We start from the raw sequence: 18,916 nt of genomic DNA on the forward strand, positions 1-18,916 counted from the left end.
CTAAGCTGAAGCCAGGAGGGCTGGAACTCCATCCAGGCATCACACATGTGTGCAGTAGCCCAAGGTCTTGAGCCATCCCCCTTTTTGCTTTTCCATGATAGAAGCAGGGAGCTGTTTGGGAAGTGGAGTAGCTGGGAGACGAACTGGCACTCATACGGGATGTTGGCGCTTGCAGATGGAAGATTAGTCTGTTGAGCCACCACGCTAGTCCAAAGCCTATTTTGCTTAGGACAGATCTGCACTTGAAATGACCAGAATGGAAGAGTGAATGAATGAACAAAGGGCGAATCCTTTCTGGTGAGGGCCCGGAATATTTGAAATTGGCTTTCCAGCATGACCATGGACTGGCCCTGCCCTGTTAGGTTAAACCCTTTCCTGGGGGAAAGGACACAGGAAAATGTACGGTGGGTAGGGTGGCACCAAGTCGCAAGGAGCCTAGGGGCAAATCCTGTCCATCACGAGGGAGGTGGAGCGCCCTCAGGGAGGAGTGACCCGAGAGGGCAAAGGACCAGGTCGTCGAAAAACTGCCTGAGGGATGGAGGGAAGTCCATCAGGAGTCCATTTAGGAAGGTCCGAAGAGCGGTCGTTAGGGAGGGACTAAGCAGAAGGGCCATTGCTTCTGGGTTGGCAGTGTCACAAGCAAAGCATAAAGAAGCTGGGGGTGTGTCCCAGGAGGAGACAACAGCCAATGAAAAGCAGCCATGGGCGTGGCGCTGTCAAACTTCAGGGGGCGGGGCCGAGGAAGACCGAGCCAGGGATGGGCCCCAAGGCGAAGCCAATGAAGAGCCGCCAAGTGGGCGGGGTTTCGTCTAAGGCCAAGGTCGGAACCAATGAGAAGCGGCGCCTCGTCTGTCCCCACCCCCGCGTTCCCCCGCCCGTGCAGGGCGCGCGCCGGAGCCACGGGCAGCCGTTAGGGGCGGGGCCTGCAGCCACCCGCGCGAGGCTCGCGCCCTCCCCTTTGTGTCGCCATGGCGGCGGCGGCGGCGGCGGCAGCGAAGAGGACGACGAACGAGGGGTCGAGAGCGGCTGGGGCCTGAGGGAGCTGCGCGACCATGGTGGTGAGGGGCCCGAGCGGCCGTTGGTCTGTCGGTCCGCGTGGCTGTCTGTCCGGGCAGCGCCCCGCCCCGCGCGCCCCGCCCCCGGCCCCGCCCGAGTCCGCGGCCTGCGCCGCCCCTCGCCCTGGGTCGCGCGGTCGCCTCCCGTCCTCCCGCACAGCCGTGGGTCCGAGCCGTTACCTCGACCCCGCCCCCTCGGCGCGCATCCCCTGCCACTGCTTGAATGGGGCTGACAGCGGCCGAGGACCGGGGCTTTGGGAGGGAGGGCTGGTCCGGGACGGGCTCGCACCGTCCTGAGGGGCCCCTCAGGGATCTGCTGCGGCTCCCTGGGGCTCCCCACCAGCCCGGGTCCCAGCGTCCCCTCGGCATCCTCATCCCCACCTTCACCCTTCCCTGGGCAGCTCCTCCTCCTCCCAAAAGCCCGTTCTCGTTCCCGAGCCCCGCCCCCACGGGCGCCAGCCTCAACCTGACCCTTTTCTTCTCAGCCATCCTTGCCCGGTTCTGTCCCCTCACCCCCATTGCCCCCCACCTCAGCGCCTCCACCCACTCCCCTCTCCCTGCTCCACCCCAACAACAGCACGGGTTACTCCACCGATCCTTGGGTCCTCTCCATCTTGTCCTCCTTCCCCCTCCCTGCCATCGTCTCCGCCGCCCACCATTCTGCTTGCTCCCGGCGCGTTCATCCATTCATTGCCTCGCTTCACAGACACTGAATCCTCCTCTGTGCAGGCCCCATGCTCCAGGCACAGAGAGAGTCAGCTCCCATCCTGCCTTGGGGAGCTTCCTGGGCTGGAGGGGGACACACCCTGAGGGTGAGACCCAAGAAAGACCTCCCGGGGTGGGGGCAGGGCCGTGGAGGAGGGAGAAGCTGGAACCCACGTTGGTCAGTCCCCATCTGGCAGCTGGTTAATGGATTCATCAGATCCCACCCAGCCCCTGCTGTGTGACTCAGCTAGCACCGTGCATGGGGTGGGGGGCACAAAGAGGAGCCCAGAGATGAGCACCAGCTCTGTGCCCAACTCTGTGCTGGGTGGGCTGGAGTCCTGCTTCTGGGAAAGGCAAAGTCCAGTGGGTGGGTGGGGGATTGCCCAGACATGGCATCTCAGAATGCTCACTGCTATGATGGGACAAGCTGGGGCAGTCCCCGTAGCTTGGGAGGAAGGTGCCTTGGGGGGATGGCAAAGGGCCAGAAGGGATGCTTAACGCAGCCTGGAGGGTCAGGGAGGAGTTCCATCGGGTGAACACATGACAACCTCGGGAGAGGCTGAGGAGAGCTCAGAGCACAGCCTTTGTGAAGGTCTGGAAGGAACTGGGGAGTTGGTACCGTGGCTGGGCTCAGAAGGGTGGTGGGAAGAGATGGGATGGGACAGGCAGGTGGACAGAAGCCAGCTGAGGGAGGATTTGAATATTGGACCAGAGAAGACAGACTTAGCTCCAGGACAACAAGGAATCAGCACAGGTCCAGAATCTGCAGAGACTGGGCCAAGTCTGTGAGTGGTGAAAATGCCCACCAGGCACCTGTGAAGAAGCAAGAGGGATGAGCTGTGAGCCGTGACAATGTGGTCGTAGCAGGGGGTGACTCAATTCAGAGGGCCTTGGACAGGTGTTAAACAGGAGCCATGGGATGGCATGCTCTGTCCCGTCGTCAGGCTCGCTTACAGCGCCTGTGGCTTCAGGCCCCACTGCCAACCACACACGAAAACGCAGGCTTGTCCCAGGCTCAGCCCTCGCCTCTCCAACCTTGCCCTGCCCAGGACAGCAATGAGGGAGAGCCCAGCCTCTAGACCCCAGCTGGCCATGACAACGCTCCTGTTGTCCCTTTGGTCCCATTGCTGGAAACCCCTGAGTCTTGTCTTTCTTCTCTACAGGCTCGCAGCACTGACAGCCTGGATGGTCCAGGTGAGGGCTCTGTGCAGCCCCTGCCAGCGCCTGGGGGGCCCAGTGGAAAGGGGAAGCCAGGGAAGAGGTGAGCAGTGAGGGAGGGACGGGCAGGGTGCGGGTGAGGAGGGTGCAGGTGTTCAGGGAGCCGCTGGCAACATGCATCCCCTATCTTCCAGGCTCTCCGCCCCTCGGGGCCCCTTTCCCCGGCTCGCGGACTGCGCCCACTTTCACTATGAGAATGTTGACTTTGGCCACATCCAGGTAGGCGGGCTTTGCCCCTGGGGGAAGGGGAAGGCGAGGTGTGGGCTGTTGCTGTGGCGGTCAGCAGCAGGACTGCAGGGCTGGTGCAGGTGCCAAGAGCTGCTCGTTCACTCAGCTGTAGATTCCTGCTGTCTGTGCTGAGCGGCTGTACTCTGGCCCAGCTGTCTCAGGGTCCTATTCTAGGGGAAGCCAGGAGGGGAGGGGCCACCAGAGCCATCCCTGGGCAGTTTCAGCAGGAGAGAACAGTGCTGGGCCAGAAATGAGGCCCTCTGTGGAGCCTTTGTCTCTCTCTACAGCTCCTGCTGTCTCCAGAGCGTGAAGGCCCCGCCCTCTCTGGGGAGAATGAGCTGGTGTTCGGGGTACAGGTGACCTGTCAGGTGAGGCCACCTCTGTTCTCAGGTAGCCTGCTGGTTTGGCCTCCATAGTCCTCAGCTCAGTGCAGTGAGGCCTCTGTCCTCTTCTGTTCCCACCTGCTGCACCACAGGGCCGCTCCTGGCCGGTTCTCCGCAGTTACGATGACTTCCGCTCTCTGGATGCCCACCTCCATCGCTGCATATTTGACCGGAGGTTTTCCTGTCTGCCAGAGCTCCCCCCACCTCCAGAGGGCGCCAGGGCTGCCCAGGTAACCTGCCCCTTGTCTAGGCAAAGTATGTTTTCAACAGTCTTGTGTGAAAACCATCAAGGCAGAGGTCTGGGTAAATACTAAAACACGGCCTGGCCCTATTTATGACCAATAAGAATAGAGAAGCCTTCAAGATGGAGCAGAATTCTGGGGGTTCCCTTTAGTGCTGGGATCATGAAGCAGTCCGAGGGAGACCATGGGAGGGTCAGCAGGACCCCTAGGAACCCGTTACCTCCTTTTTACTCCCTGAGGTGGCCCTGCTCCAGCCCTGTGCAGGTGCACGGCACCTATGCATTCAGGCTAAATGGCAGCCCTTCCCAGAGGCATGTTAGGGTGGTATGAGGGGACACTGGGTGCGCTCAGCTTTGCTCATGGCAGTCCACCCTCACCTCCGGCCCCCAGATGCTGGTGCCCCTGCTGCTGCAGTACCTGGAAACACTGTCAGGACTGGTGGACAGCAACCTCAACTGTGGGCCTGTTCTCACTTGGATGGAGGTGCGGCTCAGCAGGGAATGTGGAGTTAGGAGTGAGCGAGGGGTGTCAGAGGGGGGAGAACCAGCCAGCAAGTATGTGTGGGCGCAAAAAGGAAGGGGAAGCATTGGTATTTTAGTGTCCTGTGTGGGCGTGCGCCTGGGAGAGAAAGTGTGCGTGACTCTGTGTGTGTGTGTGTGTGTGTGTGTGTGTGTGTGTGTGTTAGGTGTCAGGCTTTGGGAGCTGAGGCTTTAAAGGCTTATCCACTAGAAATAGGACGGGCTCTAGCTCGCAGTGTACCTGGCTATGAATGACTTACAGTGGACGCTTGCCAGACAGCACGGGTGCAGAGCCCGTTGGGGAGGATAAAGGGGCAGGGTGCTTGGGGAGGTCTTGGCAGGAGAGCCCCAAGATACAAGAGGGGCATAAAGGGTTGTTTCACATGGGTGAGAAGTTAGGTGTTTGACCAACATCTGAGTGATGACAGAGGGGGACAGGCGGCAGGGGACAGGGACAGGTGCTGGTCTCACTGGGTGTGGAGGAACCTAGTGGTCTGCCACATCCTGCTTCCCTCTCAGCTGGACAATCATGGCCGCCGACTGCTGCTCAGCGAGGAGGCCTCCCTCAACATTCCTGCTGTGGCTGCTGCACACGTGGTTAAACGGTACACGGCCCAGGCGCCTGATGAGCTGTCTTTCGAGGTGAGGCTGTGGGGGAGCAGGCTGCCTGCCACTGGACTCGCTGTGCCGCCTGCCTCTGCTCACCCTCCTCCTCTCACCTGTGGCTGCAGGTGGGAGACATCGTCTCTGTGATCGACATGCCGCCCACGGAGGATCGCAGCTGGTGGCGTGGCAAGCGAGGCTTCCAGGTGAGCCTGGCTTGGGACAGGTAGGTGGGGCTGGAGCATGTGGCCATGGCGGTGCAGCCACTGACCCTGACACTCCCTCAGGTCGGCTTCTTCCCCAGTGAATGTGTGGAGCTCTTTACAGAGCGGCCGGGGCCAGGCTTGAAGACAGGTTAGTGCCAGGGACCGGGTGGAGAGGCCCACCTGCACCCGTTGCCTACTGGCCATCCTTGCCACCTGTTGTTCACCGTAGATGCCGATGGCTCCCTGTGTGGCATCCCAGCTCCCCAGGGCCTCTCCTCTCTGACTTCAGGTAATTGAAATAAGGGGTCCGGGCCCTGTGCTCCTGGCTCCCCTGCCCTCAACCCTGTGGCTAATGCTCTTCCTGTGTGGCCCACCTTCGCCCCGCAGCTGTGCCCCGGCCGCGGGGGAAGCTGGCTGGCCTGCTCCGCACCTTCATGCGCTCCCGCCCTTCTCGGCAGCGGCTGAGGCAGAGGGGAATCCTGCGGCAGAGGGTATTTGGCTGTGATCTTGGAGAGCACCTCAGCAACTCGGGCCAGGATGGTGAGGGAGGCCTGGCCCCACCCCCACCCTCAGCCTCTCCCTCCAGCTCTGCCCGGCCCTAACCTTGCTGTTCCACCCCAGTGCCCCAGGTGCTGCGCTGCTGCTCAGAGTTTATCGAGGCCCATGGGGTGGTGGATGGAATCTACCGGCTGTCGGGCGTGTCCTCCAACATCCAGAGACTGCGGTGAGGGCCTTCCCGGGCCTCAGTGGAGCCCCAGCCCCGTGCTGTGTGCTGGAGAGATGCTGAGCAGGAGTTAGGGAGACAAGACTGGGTGGACCAAGGCTGGGGTCATGTACCGTTCACACTCTAGCTTGGCCCTCACAGGTGTCCGCAGAGGTAGCCTTGAAGCAGAGGGATGCCAGTACTATCCCAGGCACTGGGATCCCAGCAACGAATGAGGCAACCTAAGAAACTCCTCATCTTTGGGGACTCTCTTGCCACAGGGAGAGGCAGACAGGAAGAGACTAGAAGTGACCGATGCTAGAGAGAGTACTGGGTTGGAGTAAGAAGGGTCATTATAAACCACGAAAGAGGTTTTGTGGCTTTCCATAGTGTGAGTAGAGAAGCCCCATGGAGAAGAGCTCTGGAGGAGACAAGGGAGCAGGCCATGTAAAATCCCTGGGGAAGTATGCCCCGTGGAGGAAGCAGCCAGTGCAGAGATGGCAGGAGAGGAGGCTGGGAGGCCACCAGGACAGTGTGTGCACAGCCATTAGGAAAGTGTTAGGCATATGGCTTTTACTCGGAGGGGAAACCACAGGAGGATTCTCAGCTTCAGAGTTTACAGGTGGAAGGAGTGAGGCAAGCGCCAGGGCCTTATGAGAGCCCATGCGACAAGGGTACCAAGCTTGGGGGAGCAGCGAGGTGGGAGGTTGCAGAGGTCAGGAGCTTCCAACCCACGAATGAGGGCTCTGTGAGGCAGCTGTGAGCCGGAGGAGGGGGCTGGGCCTCTAGCCCCACTTCCCAGCAAGCTCTGGGAGCCAGGGGAGTGACAGCTTTACAGCAGATGCATAGTGACACCACAGGCACAGGCATTTCTGGCCTGAACCTCAGTGGGGTTCAGCCTCCCCACAAAAGCCAAGCACGGGGTCTGGGGAAGAGCCTGGCATCCATTTGTGTACAGCTCGAGGAAGGGGATAGAGGGACGTGTCCAGGTAAACTGGCTCTGATCTGAATCCTTCCCCATCCCCACTCCGCTGGTCTCAGGCACGAGTTCGACAGTGAGAGAATCCCTGAACTGTCTGGCCCGGCCTTCCTGCAGGATATCCACAGCGTGTCCTCCCTCTGCAAGCTCTACTTTCGAGAGCTGCCAAACCCCTTGCTCACCTACCAGCTCTATGGGAAGTTCAGTGTGAGTAGGGGAGCTGGCCAGCTGGGAGGATCCTGGACTGTGTCCCACTCCCCTTGCCTCATGCCCGTCCACACTCTCAGGAGGCCATGTCAGTGCCTGGTGAAGAGGAGCGCCTGGTGCGAGTCCATGACGTCATCCAGCAGCTGCCCCCGCCACACTACAGGTAAGCCAGGGAAGGTAGGGCAGGGCTGTGGTGCAGCTGCAAGGGACTTGAGGCTCAGGCATCTCCTTCTGTCCCTACCCTCAGGACCCTGGAGTACCTGCTGAGGCACTTGGCCCGCATGGCGAAACACAGTGCCAACACCAGCATGCATGCCCGCAACCTGGCCATTGTCTGGGCCCCCAACCTGCTACGGTAAGCTGGCAGCTCACCAGGCTGCCCCCTGCACCTTCCCATGGAGTAGACCTCAGGTCTCCCTCAAGTACCCCAGGAACCCACCAAGCTTTTGTTCTCTTGTTCATTTATGCAATACAAATTGGTCAAGGAGCTGCCATGGAGTGGATCCAGTCCTGCTGGGGCACATATTCTGATGGGGGAAATCTGGTGGACGACAGACAGCAACGTACTGTACCAGAAAGGGAGGTCCTGGCAGTTGGAAGGCTTTTTTTTTTTTTTTTTTTTTTTTGTCATTGTTAAGACTTGTTTTAGACTTATTTATTTGAAAGGCCGAGTTATGGAGAGAAAGAGGGAAAAAGAGAGAAAGAGATCTTCCATCCACTGGTTCACTCTCCAAATAACCTCCAAAGCTGGAGCTGGGCCAGGCTGAAGCCAGAAGCCAGGAGCTTCTTCTAGTTCTCCACGTGGGTGCAGAAAGCACTTGGACTATCTTCTGCTGCCTCCCAGGCACATTGGCAGATAGTTGAATGGGAAGTGGTGCAGTCGGGACTCGAGCCAGCACTTCACTATGGAATGCTGGCATCTTAAGTTAATCTGCTGTGCCATAGTTCTGGCTTCTGTTTGAAGTTTTCCAATGGGATAGCAGCAAAGGCATCAGTCAGTCTTTCTGTGGCCAGAAGGGTAAGCCTAAGGAGTTGATGGTAACCGAGACAGGTGCAGTCTGTGCCCTGCAGTTCATGTTCTCCTGGGAGACAGATATGCAACTAAGCAGGCTAGATTGTATCAGGTGTGGGGCCTGGAAGCAGCCTGGGGCACAACTGGAAGTAAGTGGGCAGGAAGAGAGTCCACTGAGAAGGTTACATCTGAGTCAAGACCTGCCAGAGGGGAGGGAGGGACCCATGTGGACCCCTGGAGGGACCCCTCGAGTGTATGTGGCGGGGGGACAGCCACATACAGAGGTCAGGGCTCTGGGCTGCCACCTTGAGTCCAGGGTCACTAGAGCTGAGGGAGAATGAGTGAAACTGAGGCACGGTGATGAGGTCAGAGAGAAGTTAGGGACCACATAGGCAGGTGATTGATGGGTCATGGGAGGATTTGGCTGGCACTGGCATGAGGTGCAGCCAGGGCAGGCACTGGCTGCAGAGGCCCTGACCTCCACCCCACCTCCCAACTCCCTCCCGGTCCTGGATTTCTCTTCCTCCAGCTGCGGGGAGATAGTGGAATGTGGGGGTGGGTACAGGAGCCAGGAGCGGAAGACAGACTGGGCCAAGGAGAGGGCAGTGGAGTGAGAGGTTAGCTTTTATAGGTGGAGCTGCCAGGATGTGCTAAACGATGGAATATGGGTGAGAGAGAAAGCAAAGGGGTCGAGGAAAAGCTTGTGTGGTATTTGACCTTAGCCACAAGATGATCCGCACTGAGATGGCGAAGGTCATGGGGAGCAGATGTGAGGAGAGTGTGAGGCCAGTCATAAACAGGATGGTCTGCAATGGTCAGAGCTTGAACAGCCGGTCACTGCTTTCGCGGGCACCTCCCAGTGCCCAGACACGTGACCTTCCCTTGCCTCGCTCAAGGTCCATGGAGCTGGAGTCGGTGGGGCTGGGTGGGGCGGCTGCCTTCCGGGAGGTGCGCGTGCAGTCGGTCGTGGTGGAATTCCTGCTTACACATGTGGACGTCCTGTTCAGTGACACCTTTACCTCTGCTGGTCTCGACCCTGCAGGTATGCCCTCCCCGCCCGCTGACACCCTGGCTAGAACCTCTCCTTGTCAGGGCTGCATTGGGAGGGCAGGTGGGTTCCCGGCCCCCATCCCGGCCCCCGCGGACGCTGGACTCCCTCCCAGCTCCTTGCGGAGCCCGCCCCGGTGTCTCCCTCCCCGCGGCCCCCCTCCTTCTCATTTCAGCTCCTCGGGATCCCCACTTCTCCGCCCGCCCTGACAACCGTTCTTCCTTCACCCCCTTGTAGCTCCTGGGGGCGCTAGGGGCTGTGGGTCCACCCGGGAGGAGGTGGGAGGTCCCCAGATCTGACCCCGCCCTGGCCCTGCCCAGACTCCCCGCCCAGTCAGGATTCAGCTCGTCGGAGGGCCTTCTGGCCCGAGGTAACTGAAGTCAGAGCCGCTGCCCTCACTGGCTGCTGGGAGCTGCCTCCTCATCAGCTCGTTCTGCCTCACCCCTCCTTCTCACCTGCCTGCTGCCCACCCCCCATTCCCGCCTGATCCACTCTGGCCCCTGCCTTGCCAGCCCGGGTGGGCACGCTGCGGGGCCGGGGCTTTGAGCTATGGCGCTTGGCTTTGCCTGTGGCCTTCAGTGGCCCCAGAGCTGACAGGTGACCCCTTTCCTGACTCCCCAGGCCGCTGCCTCCTCCCCAGGCCCAAGTCGCTTGCTGGCAGTGGCCCCTCCACTCGTTTGCTGACACTGGAGGAAGCCCAGGCTCGCACCCAGGGTAGGCTGGGCACACCCACTGACCCTGTGACTCCCAAAGCCCCAGCCTCACCTGTGGAGAGGTGAGTGGCATGCTGGGGGTGGGGCGGGGCAGCCTAGCATCCCTGGTCCTTAGGTCTATCTGCACACTACCTCCTGTCTCTTACGCCAACTCCAGGAGGAAAGGTGAGAGAGGAGAGAAGCAGCGGAAGGCAGGCGGTAGCAGCTGGAAGACATTCTTTGCCCTGGGCCGGGGCCCCAACACCCACCGAAAGAAGCCCCTACCTTGGCTTGGGGGCACCCGTGCCCCTCGGCAGCCTTCAGGTCAGTGGCTGTGTAGACGGCAGGGTGGAGGGGCTGGCGCGGAGTGACGACCTACCTGCCACGTCCCTTCTCCTTGCAGGCAGCAGACCTGACACGGTCACCCTGAGATCCGCCAAGAGTGAGGAGTCTTTGTCATCACAGGCCAGCGGGGCTGGTGAGCACAGGCTGGCTGGCCAGGGCCAGGTGCAGTGGGGAGGAGCTGGGCCTTTAAATAGACTTTCAACATTCGGTTTTGCGTTTTTCAAATTTGGATTTCACCTGCAGTTCCTCATGCACAGTATGCCTTGATGCATGCAAGGACCCTTCAACTAATCTTTTTATCTATTTATAACTTTTGTGAAAAAGTAAATCCTATTAGGAGCCCTCAGGAGCCCAGTAGCCAGAACTAGGGAGAGCCCAAAACCTTACCTATAAGCTCACCCTTCAACCACCTGCCGCCTCCCCCAAAGATGCTCAGTTCTGACTGTTTCTCTAACCAGATTTAAAAGGTTTGCTAAGAAAGGGGCACCGTGCACATGTGGAACTTGACTTTTTCACTTGCCACTCTAAACATCCTGCATCATTGGGACACACATACACGTTCAAGTGCTGGGGACCAGCTGCAAGTGTTTTGAGTGGGTGTCACAACGTGCAGGCCAATGTGGGGGATCCTGGTGGCCTGTAACCTGCAGGGTGGCCATGCTTGCTCTGAGCCTGGCAGGGTTGTTGCCATGCCTTGTCACTCTGAGCCTGGACAGCTCTCCCTAGGTAACCCCGGGCATCCCGGGACGCTCCTCATGTCGCTGCCACAGGGTTCTGTGGAGCTGCAGGCCCTGTTTCTCCCTGAGGTTCGGGTCCTGACCTGTCCTTGTCCTCCCCTGTAGGCCTGCAGAGGCTGCACAGGCTGCGGCGACCCCACTCTAGCAGTGACGCTTTCCCAGTGGGCCCGGCGCCCGCTGGCTCCTGCGAGAGCCTGTCCTCCTCCTCCTCCTCCTCGTCCTCTTCTTCCTCCTCCTCGTCCTCCTCCGCGTCCTCAGCGGCCGCACTGGGGGTACTCTCTGGCTCCCCCTCACACCGCACGTCGGCCTGGCTGGATGATGGGGATGAGCTGGACTTCAGCCCACCCCGCTGCCTGGAGGGGCTCCGGGGGCTGGACTTCGATCCCCTCACATTTCGCTGCAGCAGCCCCACCCCGGGGGATCCTGCGCCTCCTGCCAGCCCAGCCCCCCCAGCCCCTGCCTCTGCCTTCCCACCCAGGGTGACCCCACAGGCACTCTCACCCCGTGTGCCCACCAGCCCTGCTTCACCCACTGCCCTGGACATCTCGGAGCCCCTGGCTGTATCCGTGCCACCTGCTGTGCTGGAACTGCTAGGGGCTGGAGGGACACCTGTCTCAGTCACCCCGACGACAGCCCTCAGCCCTGCCCCAAGCCCACGCCCCCACCTCATCCCCCTGCTGCTGCGTGGAGCTGAGGCCCAGCTGAGCGAAACCTGCCAACAGGAGATCAGCAGCAAGCTGTCACTGCCGAGTGCCCGGGGAACCCAAGACCAGCATGGTGAGTGTCACCTAATGGGCCCTGGCCACTGGCCTGGTCCCCAAGGCCACCCTAGGACTCTGATTAGCCCCTTCCCATTCCTTTCTGTGTAGGTTCTGGAATGGACTCACCACTGCTGCACCCACCCCTATCCCTCCTGCGCCCCGGGGGGGCTCCACCCCCACCCCCCAAGAATCCAGCACGTCTCATGGCCCTGGCCCTGGCTGAGCGGGCTCAGCAGGTAGCTGAGCAACAGAGCCAACAGGAGCATGAGGGCACCCCACCAGCTCCTCGTTCCCCTTTCCGCCGCTCACTGTCCCTGGAGGTGGGTGGGGAGCCCCCAGGGGCCACAGGGAGTGGGCCAATCCCCCACTCCCTAGCCCACCCTGGAGCCTGGGCCGCTGCACCCCCATCCTACCTACCGAGGCAGCAAAGCGATGGGAGCTTGGTGAGGAACCCACGGCCTATGAGCACCTCACGCAGGGGACTCAGAGGCCCTTCCCAGGTCAGTGCCCCGCTCAGGGTGAGTGGGGGGTGCATGGATGTGCCAGAGGTGACAACCCAACCCCCGTGTTCTGTCCCTTCACAGGTTCCTACCCCAGGCTTCTTCTCCCCAGCCCCCCGGGAGTGCCTGCCACCTTTCTTTGGGGTCCCCAAACCAGGCTTGTATCCCCTGAGTCCCCCATCCTTCCCGCCCAGCTCACCAGCCCCAGTCTGGAGGAGCTCTCTGGGCCCCCCGGCATCACTGGACCGGGGGGAGAACCTGTACTATGAGATTGGGGCAGCTGAGGGTTCCTCCTACTCTGGCCCTACCCGGTCCTGGAGTCCCTTTCGCTCCATGCCCCCTGATAGGCTCAATGCCTCCTATGGCATACTTGGCCAGTCGCCCCCCTTGCACAGGTCCCCCGATTTCTTGCTCAGCTACCCACCTGCCTCCTCCTGCTTTCCCCCTGATCACCATGGCTACTCAGCTGCACAACACCCTGCCCGGCGCCCCACCCGGCCTGAGCCCCTCTATGTGAACCTCGCCCGGGGACCCAGGGGTCCTTCACCCACCTCCTCCAGCTCTTCTTCCCCTCCCGCCCATCCCCGAAGCCGCTCTGATCCTGGCCCGCCAGCTCCCCGCCTCCCTCAAAAGCAGCGGGCACCCTGGGGTCCTCGCACCCCTCACAGGGCACCTGGGCCCTGGGGCCCTCCTGAACCACTCTTGCTCTATAGGCCAGGCCCGCCAGCCTATGGGAGGGGTGGTGAGCACCCCCGAGGGTCTTTGTATAGAAATGGGGGGCAAAGAGGAGAGGGGGCTGGCCCCCCGCCTCCCTACCCCACTCCCAGCTGGTCCCTTCACTCTGAGGGCCAGACCCGGAGCTACTGCTGAGCTAGAGCCAAGAGAGAAACCTTCCTGCCTGCCCCTCCCCTCGCTGGATGGCGCCTGACCAATCCCTTGTTTTGTATTTTTCTTGAGCCGCTGATCCATACCCCAAGTTTCTAACTTTGTAACAGGCTTCTGAAGTGTGTCCCTAACCTGTAATCATAGCCTATCTCCCCTGAGCTCAAGGGCATGCCCATCCTCCCACCCCTCTCCATCCTGGGGTCCCTCGCATAAATGGGAGAGAGGCCAGGCTGGCACCCCGCCCAATCTCTCTAAGGAGCCCCCAGCACATCCTGACCTGTGCAGGGGCTGAGGGGGAGGGCTCCTGCCCATCTACCCCCCACATCCCACTAAATCATCTGACAAAATTAATGAATAAAAATGGTGACAACGTGGCTGCTGCTGTCATGCTGGGGTCACACTAAGTGAATGAAGAAACAGGATACTTTATAGGTTTACTTCGTGTGGGGCAGACAGTGGGAGTCACTCTTGGGAGGCTCCGGCAGGGGTGGGGTCTGCAGAGAAGGGGGGCTGTGGGCACCCCAGAAGTCTGCATCGGTGAGCCAAGGCTGGGCTTGTCCTTGGGCTGGCATCTACTTTTTGGCTTCCACTTTGCAGCTCCACCATGATTTCCTGCAGTAGATCCATGCTGGCGAGCAGAGGGGCGAGGGCAGACCTGGGGTTAGTGCAGGGATGTAGGCAGGGACCCAGGGACCCCTCCCTGTTCCTCACCTCTGCAGGCTGCAGAAGATGGCCTCTCTGCTCCGCTCAGTGCTCAGTGCCTGCAGCAACAAACAGCTAAGCTGTCTGTCACCTGCTGGCCACAGAGTGTGGGTGGGCGGGGGGGGGGGGTACCTGGGGGTGTGGCACCAGGCACAGACCGGCTCAGGGGCCTTCCCTGCCAGGGTGGGGGAAGCTTCCGTGGGAGTCAGCAGGCAGGGGCAGGTCAATAGCTGGGAACTTCCTCTGGCTCCTCAGCAGGCAGGCTGCTTCGAGAAGGTACTCACGCCGGGCAGCGCCCTGGACAGGCAGGGTCAGTCAGGGCTCACAGGTTAGGGAGGGGAGAGCTGGGGGTTCTCTTGGCAGAGGAAAGGCAGCCAGGGAACATGGGGCTGGTGACCAGAGAGAGATGGAGGGTCAGAGTTGAGGGTGAGGGATAGCTATATGGGGCCCTGGGATGTCCATACTGTTGAGCCAAGTTCCAGGCAGCAGCACAGGCCAGGCTTGGCTGGGATGCTGGGACTGGGACTAGGGCTGGAGCTGCTGCAGAGAGCCAAGCTGCTGCCTGAGCCCCACGCTTCACCCCTCCAGGACCTGCTGTGACCCACAACTGCAAGAGTCTCCAGGGCCTGCAGAAGGCAATGGCAGAGAGCTGGCACGGGTTGCCCCAGGTGCCATGGCTTCCATGTTCTCCCCACCTCCCTCCCTGTCTCCTACCTGGCTTAGGATGGGGCCTGGGGATATCACTGGCAGCTCATGCCTGGCTGTGGCCTTGGCTCTGCAAGCTACCTCATAGTACAGTTTATCTGGTGGGGATGGAGCAGTTGGTTGGAACAGGGCAGCCCAGTCAAGCTGTGCCCAGCATCTTCCACCAGCCCATCCTTGCCATCTAACCTGGAGACAAATCCTGCGGCACAGGGGACAGGATGGTGTGCTTCACTGGGGAGGTCACCTCAGGAGCTGAGACCTGTGGGAATGAGAATGAGGGTGGGATGGGCCCTGCCTGGGCTCCTGCAGCCAGAAATGCAACCTGCTGTCTGGTCCTGTACCTGGGCCACAGCCTCCCGCAGCAGGTACCGAGTGCTTTGCAGGCTGCCACCACGCTCAGCAGGGCTTAGGCCCAGCCCAGCCCGAATGAGAGCCTGATAGGGGACTGGCACCAGTGGGTCCAGGGTTGGGCCCTCCCCTGCCTCCAGCTTAGCCTTCACCTCGGGCCCTGCCCTGCCGGCCCAGGGCAACTCTCCTGCAAGGATACACAGTCAGGGGACCCAAATGGGCTGGGTGCTTCAGTGGGGGCAGAGGGCAGTGCCACTCACGGACCAGTGAAGACCTCCTGGGCCAGGATGCAGAAGCTGTAGAGGTCTGAGGTGGTGGTGGGCATGTCGCTGTGGATCAGTTCCAGTGGCAGCCACGGATATAGCTCAGGGGGTGGTGGCAGCCCTGGGCCTGGACCTCCCAGAGGGTAGCCTTGCTGCGGCCTGTGGAGTCCAGTGGGCTTGGTGAGCCAGGGGGACTATAGGACAGACCGGCACACATATGGGGCAGGTAGGTGGGGCAGCACTTACCTGGGCCGCAGCCAGTGTTGTGGCAGGTCACGTCCATGCTCCAGGCTGCTCACTTTGACCAGGCCTGGCCGCACTAGCTGCACAGCATGGGAGCTGAGGCCACCGTGGACCCGCCCACGGGCCTGCAGGAACAGCAGAGCCTCCAGCACCTGCAGCAGCAAGTGTCCGGGCACCAGGCCTGGCACAGTCTGGGGCCCCTCCTTGCTTTGTCCCTGTGGGTGCAGCACCCTGTGCAGGGAACCCAACCACACAGGCTCAAAGACAAGGCCCAGCTCAGAGAGGTCCGCAGAGGGGCACAGCGCCATCAGCAGCAGCAGGTTGGAGTGGTGCAGCGAGCTGGGGAGGAGGCAGGTGGCTCACTCACCAGTAGGCCTCGGCTTTCTAGGCACAGATCACCCACCAAGTACTGGGGGCAGATCATCCACACCAGCCACCAGCAGAACACCTGAGTGTCAGCTCGCACGGCCCAGCAGGGCTCGAGCCAGCTCCCAGCTCATACCCTATTCACGGCACCCTTCTTTCCTTTCTGGGGCCCTCAGGGCAGAACACATGGAACTAGGTGCCCAAGTGACGTCCAGTGTGGAGGACACCCACTGGGGCTGCTGTCCTAGTCCCTAGTTCTCTGAATTTGTAATGTTGAAGTCAGGCAGGCAGGACAGACTGGCTGGGAGAGGCCAGGAGCAGGCACCTGCATTGCTGAAGGTCGGCCAATAGCACATCTGGCTGGGTTGCAGAGGCCTTCAGTTGCCGCACAGTGACGGGATGGCCTCTCCACAGGAGGCTGGAAATGGGAAGGGGGAGAAGGGGCAGGTCTGAGACCAGGGCACTTGGGAAGGTAGCAACAAAACTGGACTGGACGACCGGGAAGGGGAGGGGGCTCTCACTTGACCATGATGGTTTGGGAGCTGCTCTCGTAGGTGCGGTCAGGCTCGCCCTGTGCTGGCAGCAGCTCCTTGGGGTCCACCAGGGGAATGCCTGTTACCAGCCCCAGGGGCTGCAGGTGGCTCAGCTGCAGAGGGGGACCATAAGATATGAAAAGGACAGGGCTGGCTCCTGCCCCACCCCTAACCTCTCCCACTTACCTGGCCAAACCCCAAGGCTGGGACTGGGGGGGATCGCCTCCTCTGCTCGGGCCTCAGTGTTCTGGAGTAAAGAGCAGGCTATGGGTAACACTGGGGCAGCTGGGTGTGGCAGGAGGGTAACAGAGTGGGGGGCATAGTTACCTGTCTGCCTGCACCTGCCACAGTGAGGACAGGCAGCCACACAGGCTGTGCCCAGAGCTGGCCTGAAACGCACCCAGGGTCACTGGGGGTGCTAACTCACTGCCATTCACCAACGCTGATATGTAGGCACGGCAGAACTGCATCAGCTCCAGCACCTGGATGCGTGCATGTCTGGTGAGGCTGCGTACAAGCGGCTGATCTAATGCCCCCATCCCCAGCCAAGCCACTGCTCACCTCTTGGCACTGCCTGGCACGGCCCTGCTTTGCCCAATCATGTGGGGTGCGATCCTGCTGGTCATGCAGCCGCAGGTCACCCCCTGCCTGCAGCAGGTGCAGCAGAACCAGACTGCGGCCTGAGAAGGCACCTGCGTGCACAGGCGTGCTGCCGTCGAGGCAGCGGCTATGGCGAAACAAGAGTGGGGATGGATTAGGAAAGGGATGGGACGTGGACAAGGGGGGACAGGATGGGGCTGCTGGGGAACAGGGGAGGTGACCTGGAGGGCTCCCTCAGCGAGGGAGGTTGGAAGGGATGGGAGGATTACTGGAAGCACAGGAGGGCCCCAGGGGAATGGGGATAGTCACTGGAGGGCGAGAAGGGGCTCAGAGGATGAGGGGGTCTCTGGGGGCACAGAATGATGGCCAGGGGGCAGGAGAGTGGCCTCTGAGGAAGACAGCCCTGGATCTCCTGCTGTCCAGGGCTCGGGCCCAGGACCCTGGTGTGGGGGCGTGGCCACCTGCGCACTCACTGGTTGGGGTTGGCACCAAAGGCAAGCAGAAGCTGCACGGCAGAGCTGTGGCCCAGAAGCGCCGACAGGAAAAGCCCCGTCTGCCCAGCGGAGTTCTCACCATCCACCTGGACAACTGAGGGGCACAGGGGCTTAGCACACCGTCCCCATCGCCTGCTCCCCAAGCGGGGCCATGGCAGCTACTAAACAAACACCCCAGCCCACTCCCAGCCTCTATAATCCCTCCTGGCTCAGGCCCAGCAGGCACTCTGCCTCAGAATTCACCATGGACTCCACAGTAGGAACAAGATGACATCTACCTACCATGAACCCGTCCCTCCTCCTCCCGGAGGTGTCACCATCAATCATGTCAAGACCCCAGGGGCAGGTGCAAGTGGACCTCGCAGGGCCCAGGCAGGCAGGCTCCACCTATTTTTAATGCAGCATTGAACACACAGGGTCCTAGGTGGCCACCATTCAAACCCAAGAAGAATGAACATAGGGATTTGATTAGGAAGCTTCTCAAATTTATTTTCAAGCCTCAGGGAAGTGTTAAATTCAGGTAGCTGCCTTTGAACCCTTAGTGCAGTCCCTCCGCCAATCTGCTCTCCCGTCACCCTGCTCAGATCCCCCTCCAACAACGCAGCCCAGCCCCAAGCCTAGAGTTCCAAGCCCCATCGTCCCCAGCTACTCTTCTTCCAGGCCCCACCCCAGGGAGGCAAACACCAGGTGCCCTTGTCCTTGCCCTCCTATGCCCCTGGCAGACATGGCTAATTGATCTCCCATGTGACCCAACCCAGCTTGTTTTCTGCCCCCACCACATCCCCTCAAATGGGGTCCTTCAGGAGCCTCTGAAATCCACACAGACCACATGTTGCACCCTCTGCAATGCATCCCCACAGGTTTTCTGCACTCGTCTCGCCTCACCAGGCCACCTTCTGACAACGCAAATCATTTCAAGGACCCCATCACTGCAGGCAAGATGTTCCAGAACAGAGAGGGATAGAACAGGGCTTATTTTTTATGAGGTTAGGGTGACCTTAATTTCAAACCAGATGAGTTTCCAGGGTTAGAAAATAAAACTACATATCAATTCCATTTATGATCATATATACAAAAACACTAAATAAAGTAAAATGGATTTATTTCCCAAAGCACCAATGAGTCAAATAGGAGAAAAATCTAGCAACATTAGAAAGTATATTCCCGGACTATCAGCCAAAAATCACATTTAACCAATTAGATACAGAGAAAGCAGCTGAGAAACAAACACCCACTTATAAAGGGGGGGAAATCTCTCACTCGATAAAAATTACAAATAGTTTCCCGTTTGCCCATCACACTTCCTACAATTAATTGACTGTGCTTATGGGCTGGATTTAAAACGGCCATCATTGGCAGAGGAAGGAGGTTTTGCTATCCCTCCTCCTGCAGGAAATGGCTGAACAGAGAAAAACATTCTAAACTAAACCAACAGAAAGCCTGCACTTCATGTAAAAATACAGACTCATGTTTTAATTGCCAAGCACAAAGAGATGTCTACCACCAACATGATTTTGGAGTTTTGGCCAATACCTTAAGAAGAGAAAAAGAAATCAGAGCTTAAATTGATGCACTAACAGCAAACCAGCACCATCAGCACGTTAACAAAAGAAAAACTAAGAGACTGAGCAAGGA

General features: G+C 60.0%; 1 protein-coding gene, 1 long non-coding RNA gene and 1 other non-coding gene across 5 annotated transcripts; 2 read left to right on the top strand and 1 right to left on the bottom strand.

Annotated features, from left to right (window-relative positions):
• The first annotated feature begins 522 nt into the window (after positions 1-522).
• Positions 523-13,401, top strand: ARHGAP33 (Rho GTPase activating protein 33). Of its 3 annotated transcripts, XM_058674661.1 has the most exons (23): positions 857-1,058; positions 1,785-1,867; positions 2,924-3,021; positions 3,113-3,197; positions 3,494-3,574; positions 3,682-3,819; positions 4,222-4,314; positions 4,869-4,991; positions 5,081-5,158; positions 5,240-5,306; positions 5,388-5,447; positions 5,546-5,698; positions 5,780-5,882; positions 6,903-7,047; positions 7,128-7,210; positions 7,295-7,402; positions 8,956-9,101; positions 9,729-9,882; positions 9,978-10,123; positions 10,203-10,277; positions 10,987-11,658; positions 11,751-12,142; positions 12,227-13,401. In XM_058674661.1, the coding sequence occupies exons 2-23, from the start codon at positions 1,790-1,792 to the stop codon at positions 13,010-13,012; spliced, it is 3,864 nt and encodes a 1,287-aa protein (XP_058530644.1). In that variant the 5' UTR covers positions 857-1,058; positions 1,785-1,789; the 3' UTR covers positions 13,013-13,401. The 3 variants fall into 3 exon arrangements, with proteins under 3 accessions (XP_058530642.1, XP_058530644.1, XP_036348455.2); XM_058674659.1 differs by having other exon boundaries at positions 523-1,058; positions 11,751-13,401; XM_036492562.2 differs by lacking the exon at positions 1,785-1,867 and having other exon boundaries at positions 916-1,058; positions 11,751-13,401.
• A 46-nt stretch (positions 13,402-13,447) lies between these two features.
• On the bottom strand, positions 13,448-13,808 carry LOC131482222 (uncharacterized). The gene is made up of 2 exons (XR_009246817.1): positions 13,739-13,808; positions 13,448-13,655 (listed from the first exon to the last, which is right to left on the bottom strand). It is a non-coding gene; the product is annotated as an uncharacterized LOC131482222 (long non-coding RNA).
• Positions 13,809-18,561: 4,753 nt separating this feature from the next.
• Positions 18,562-18,694, top strand: LOC118757723 (small nucleolar RNA SNORA29). Its single transcript, XR_004995336.1, has one exon. It is a non-coding gene; the product is annotated as a small nucleolar RNA SNORA29 (small nucleolar RNA).
• Positions 18,695-18,916: the final 222 nt, after the last annotated feature.

Source organism: Ochotona princeps, chromosome 16 (genome assembly GCF_030435755.1).
Source record: "Ochotona princeps isolate mOchPri1 chromosome 16, mOchPri1.hap1, whole genome shotgun sequence".
NCBI lineage: Eukaryota > Metazoa > Chordata > Mammalia > Lagomorpha > Ochotonidae > Ochotona > Ochotona princeps.

Bases quoted from the DNA above. Each gene is read 5' to 3' on its own strand.
- ARHGAP33 (XM_058674659.1), top strand. From the start codon at position 689: ATGAAAAGCAGCCATGGGCGTGGCGCTGTCAAACTTCAGGGGGCGGGG. The intron at 3,820-4,221 runs GTAACCTGCCCC...TCCGGCCCCCAG, and splicing joins AGGGCGCCAGGGCTGCCCAG to ATGCTGGTGCCCCTGCTGCT. The intron at 10,124-10,202 runs GTCAGTGGCTGT...TTCTCCTTGCAG, and splicing joins TGCCCCTCGGCAGCCTTCAG to GCAGCAGACCTGACACGGTC.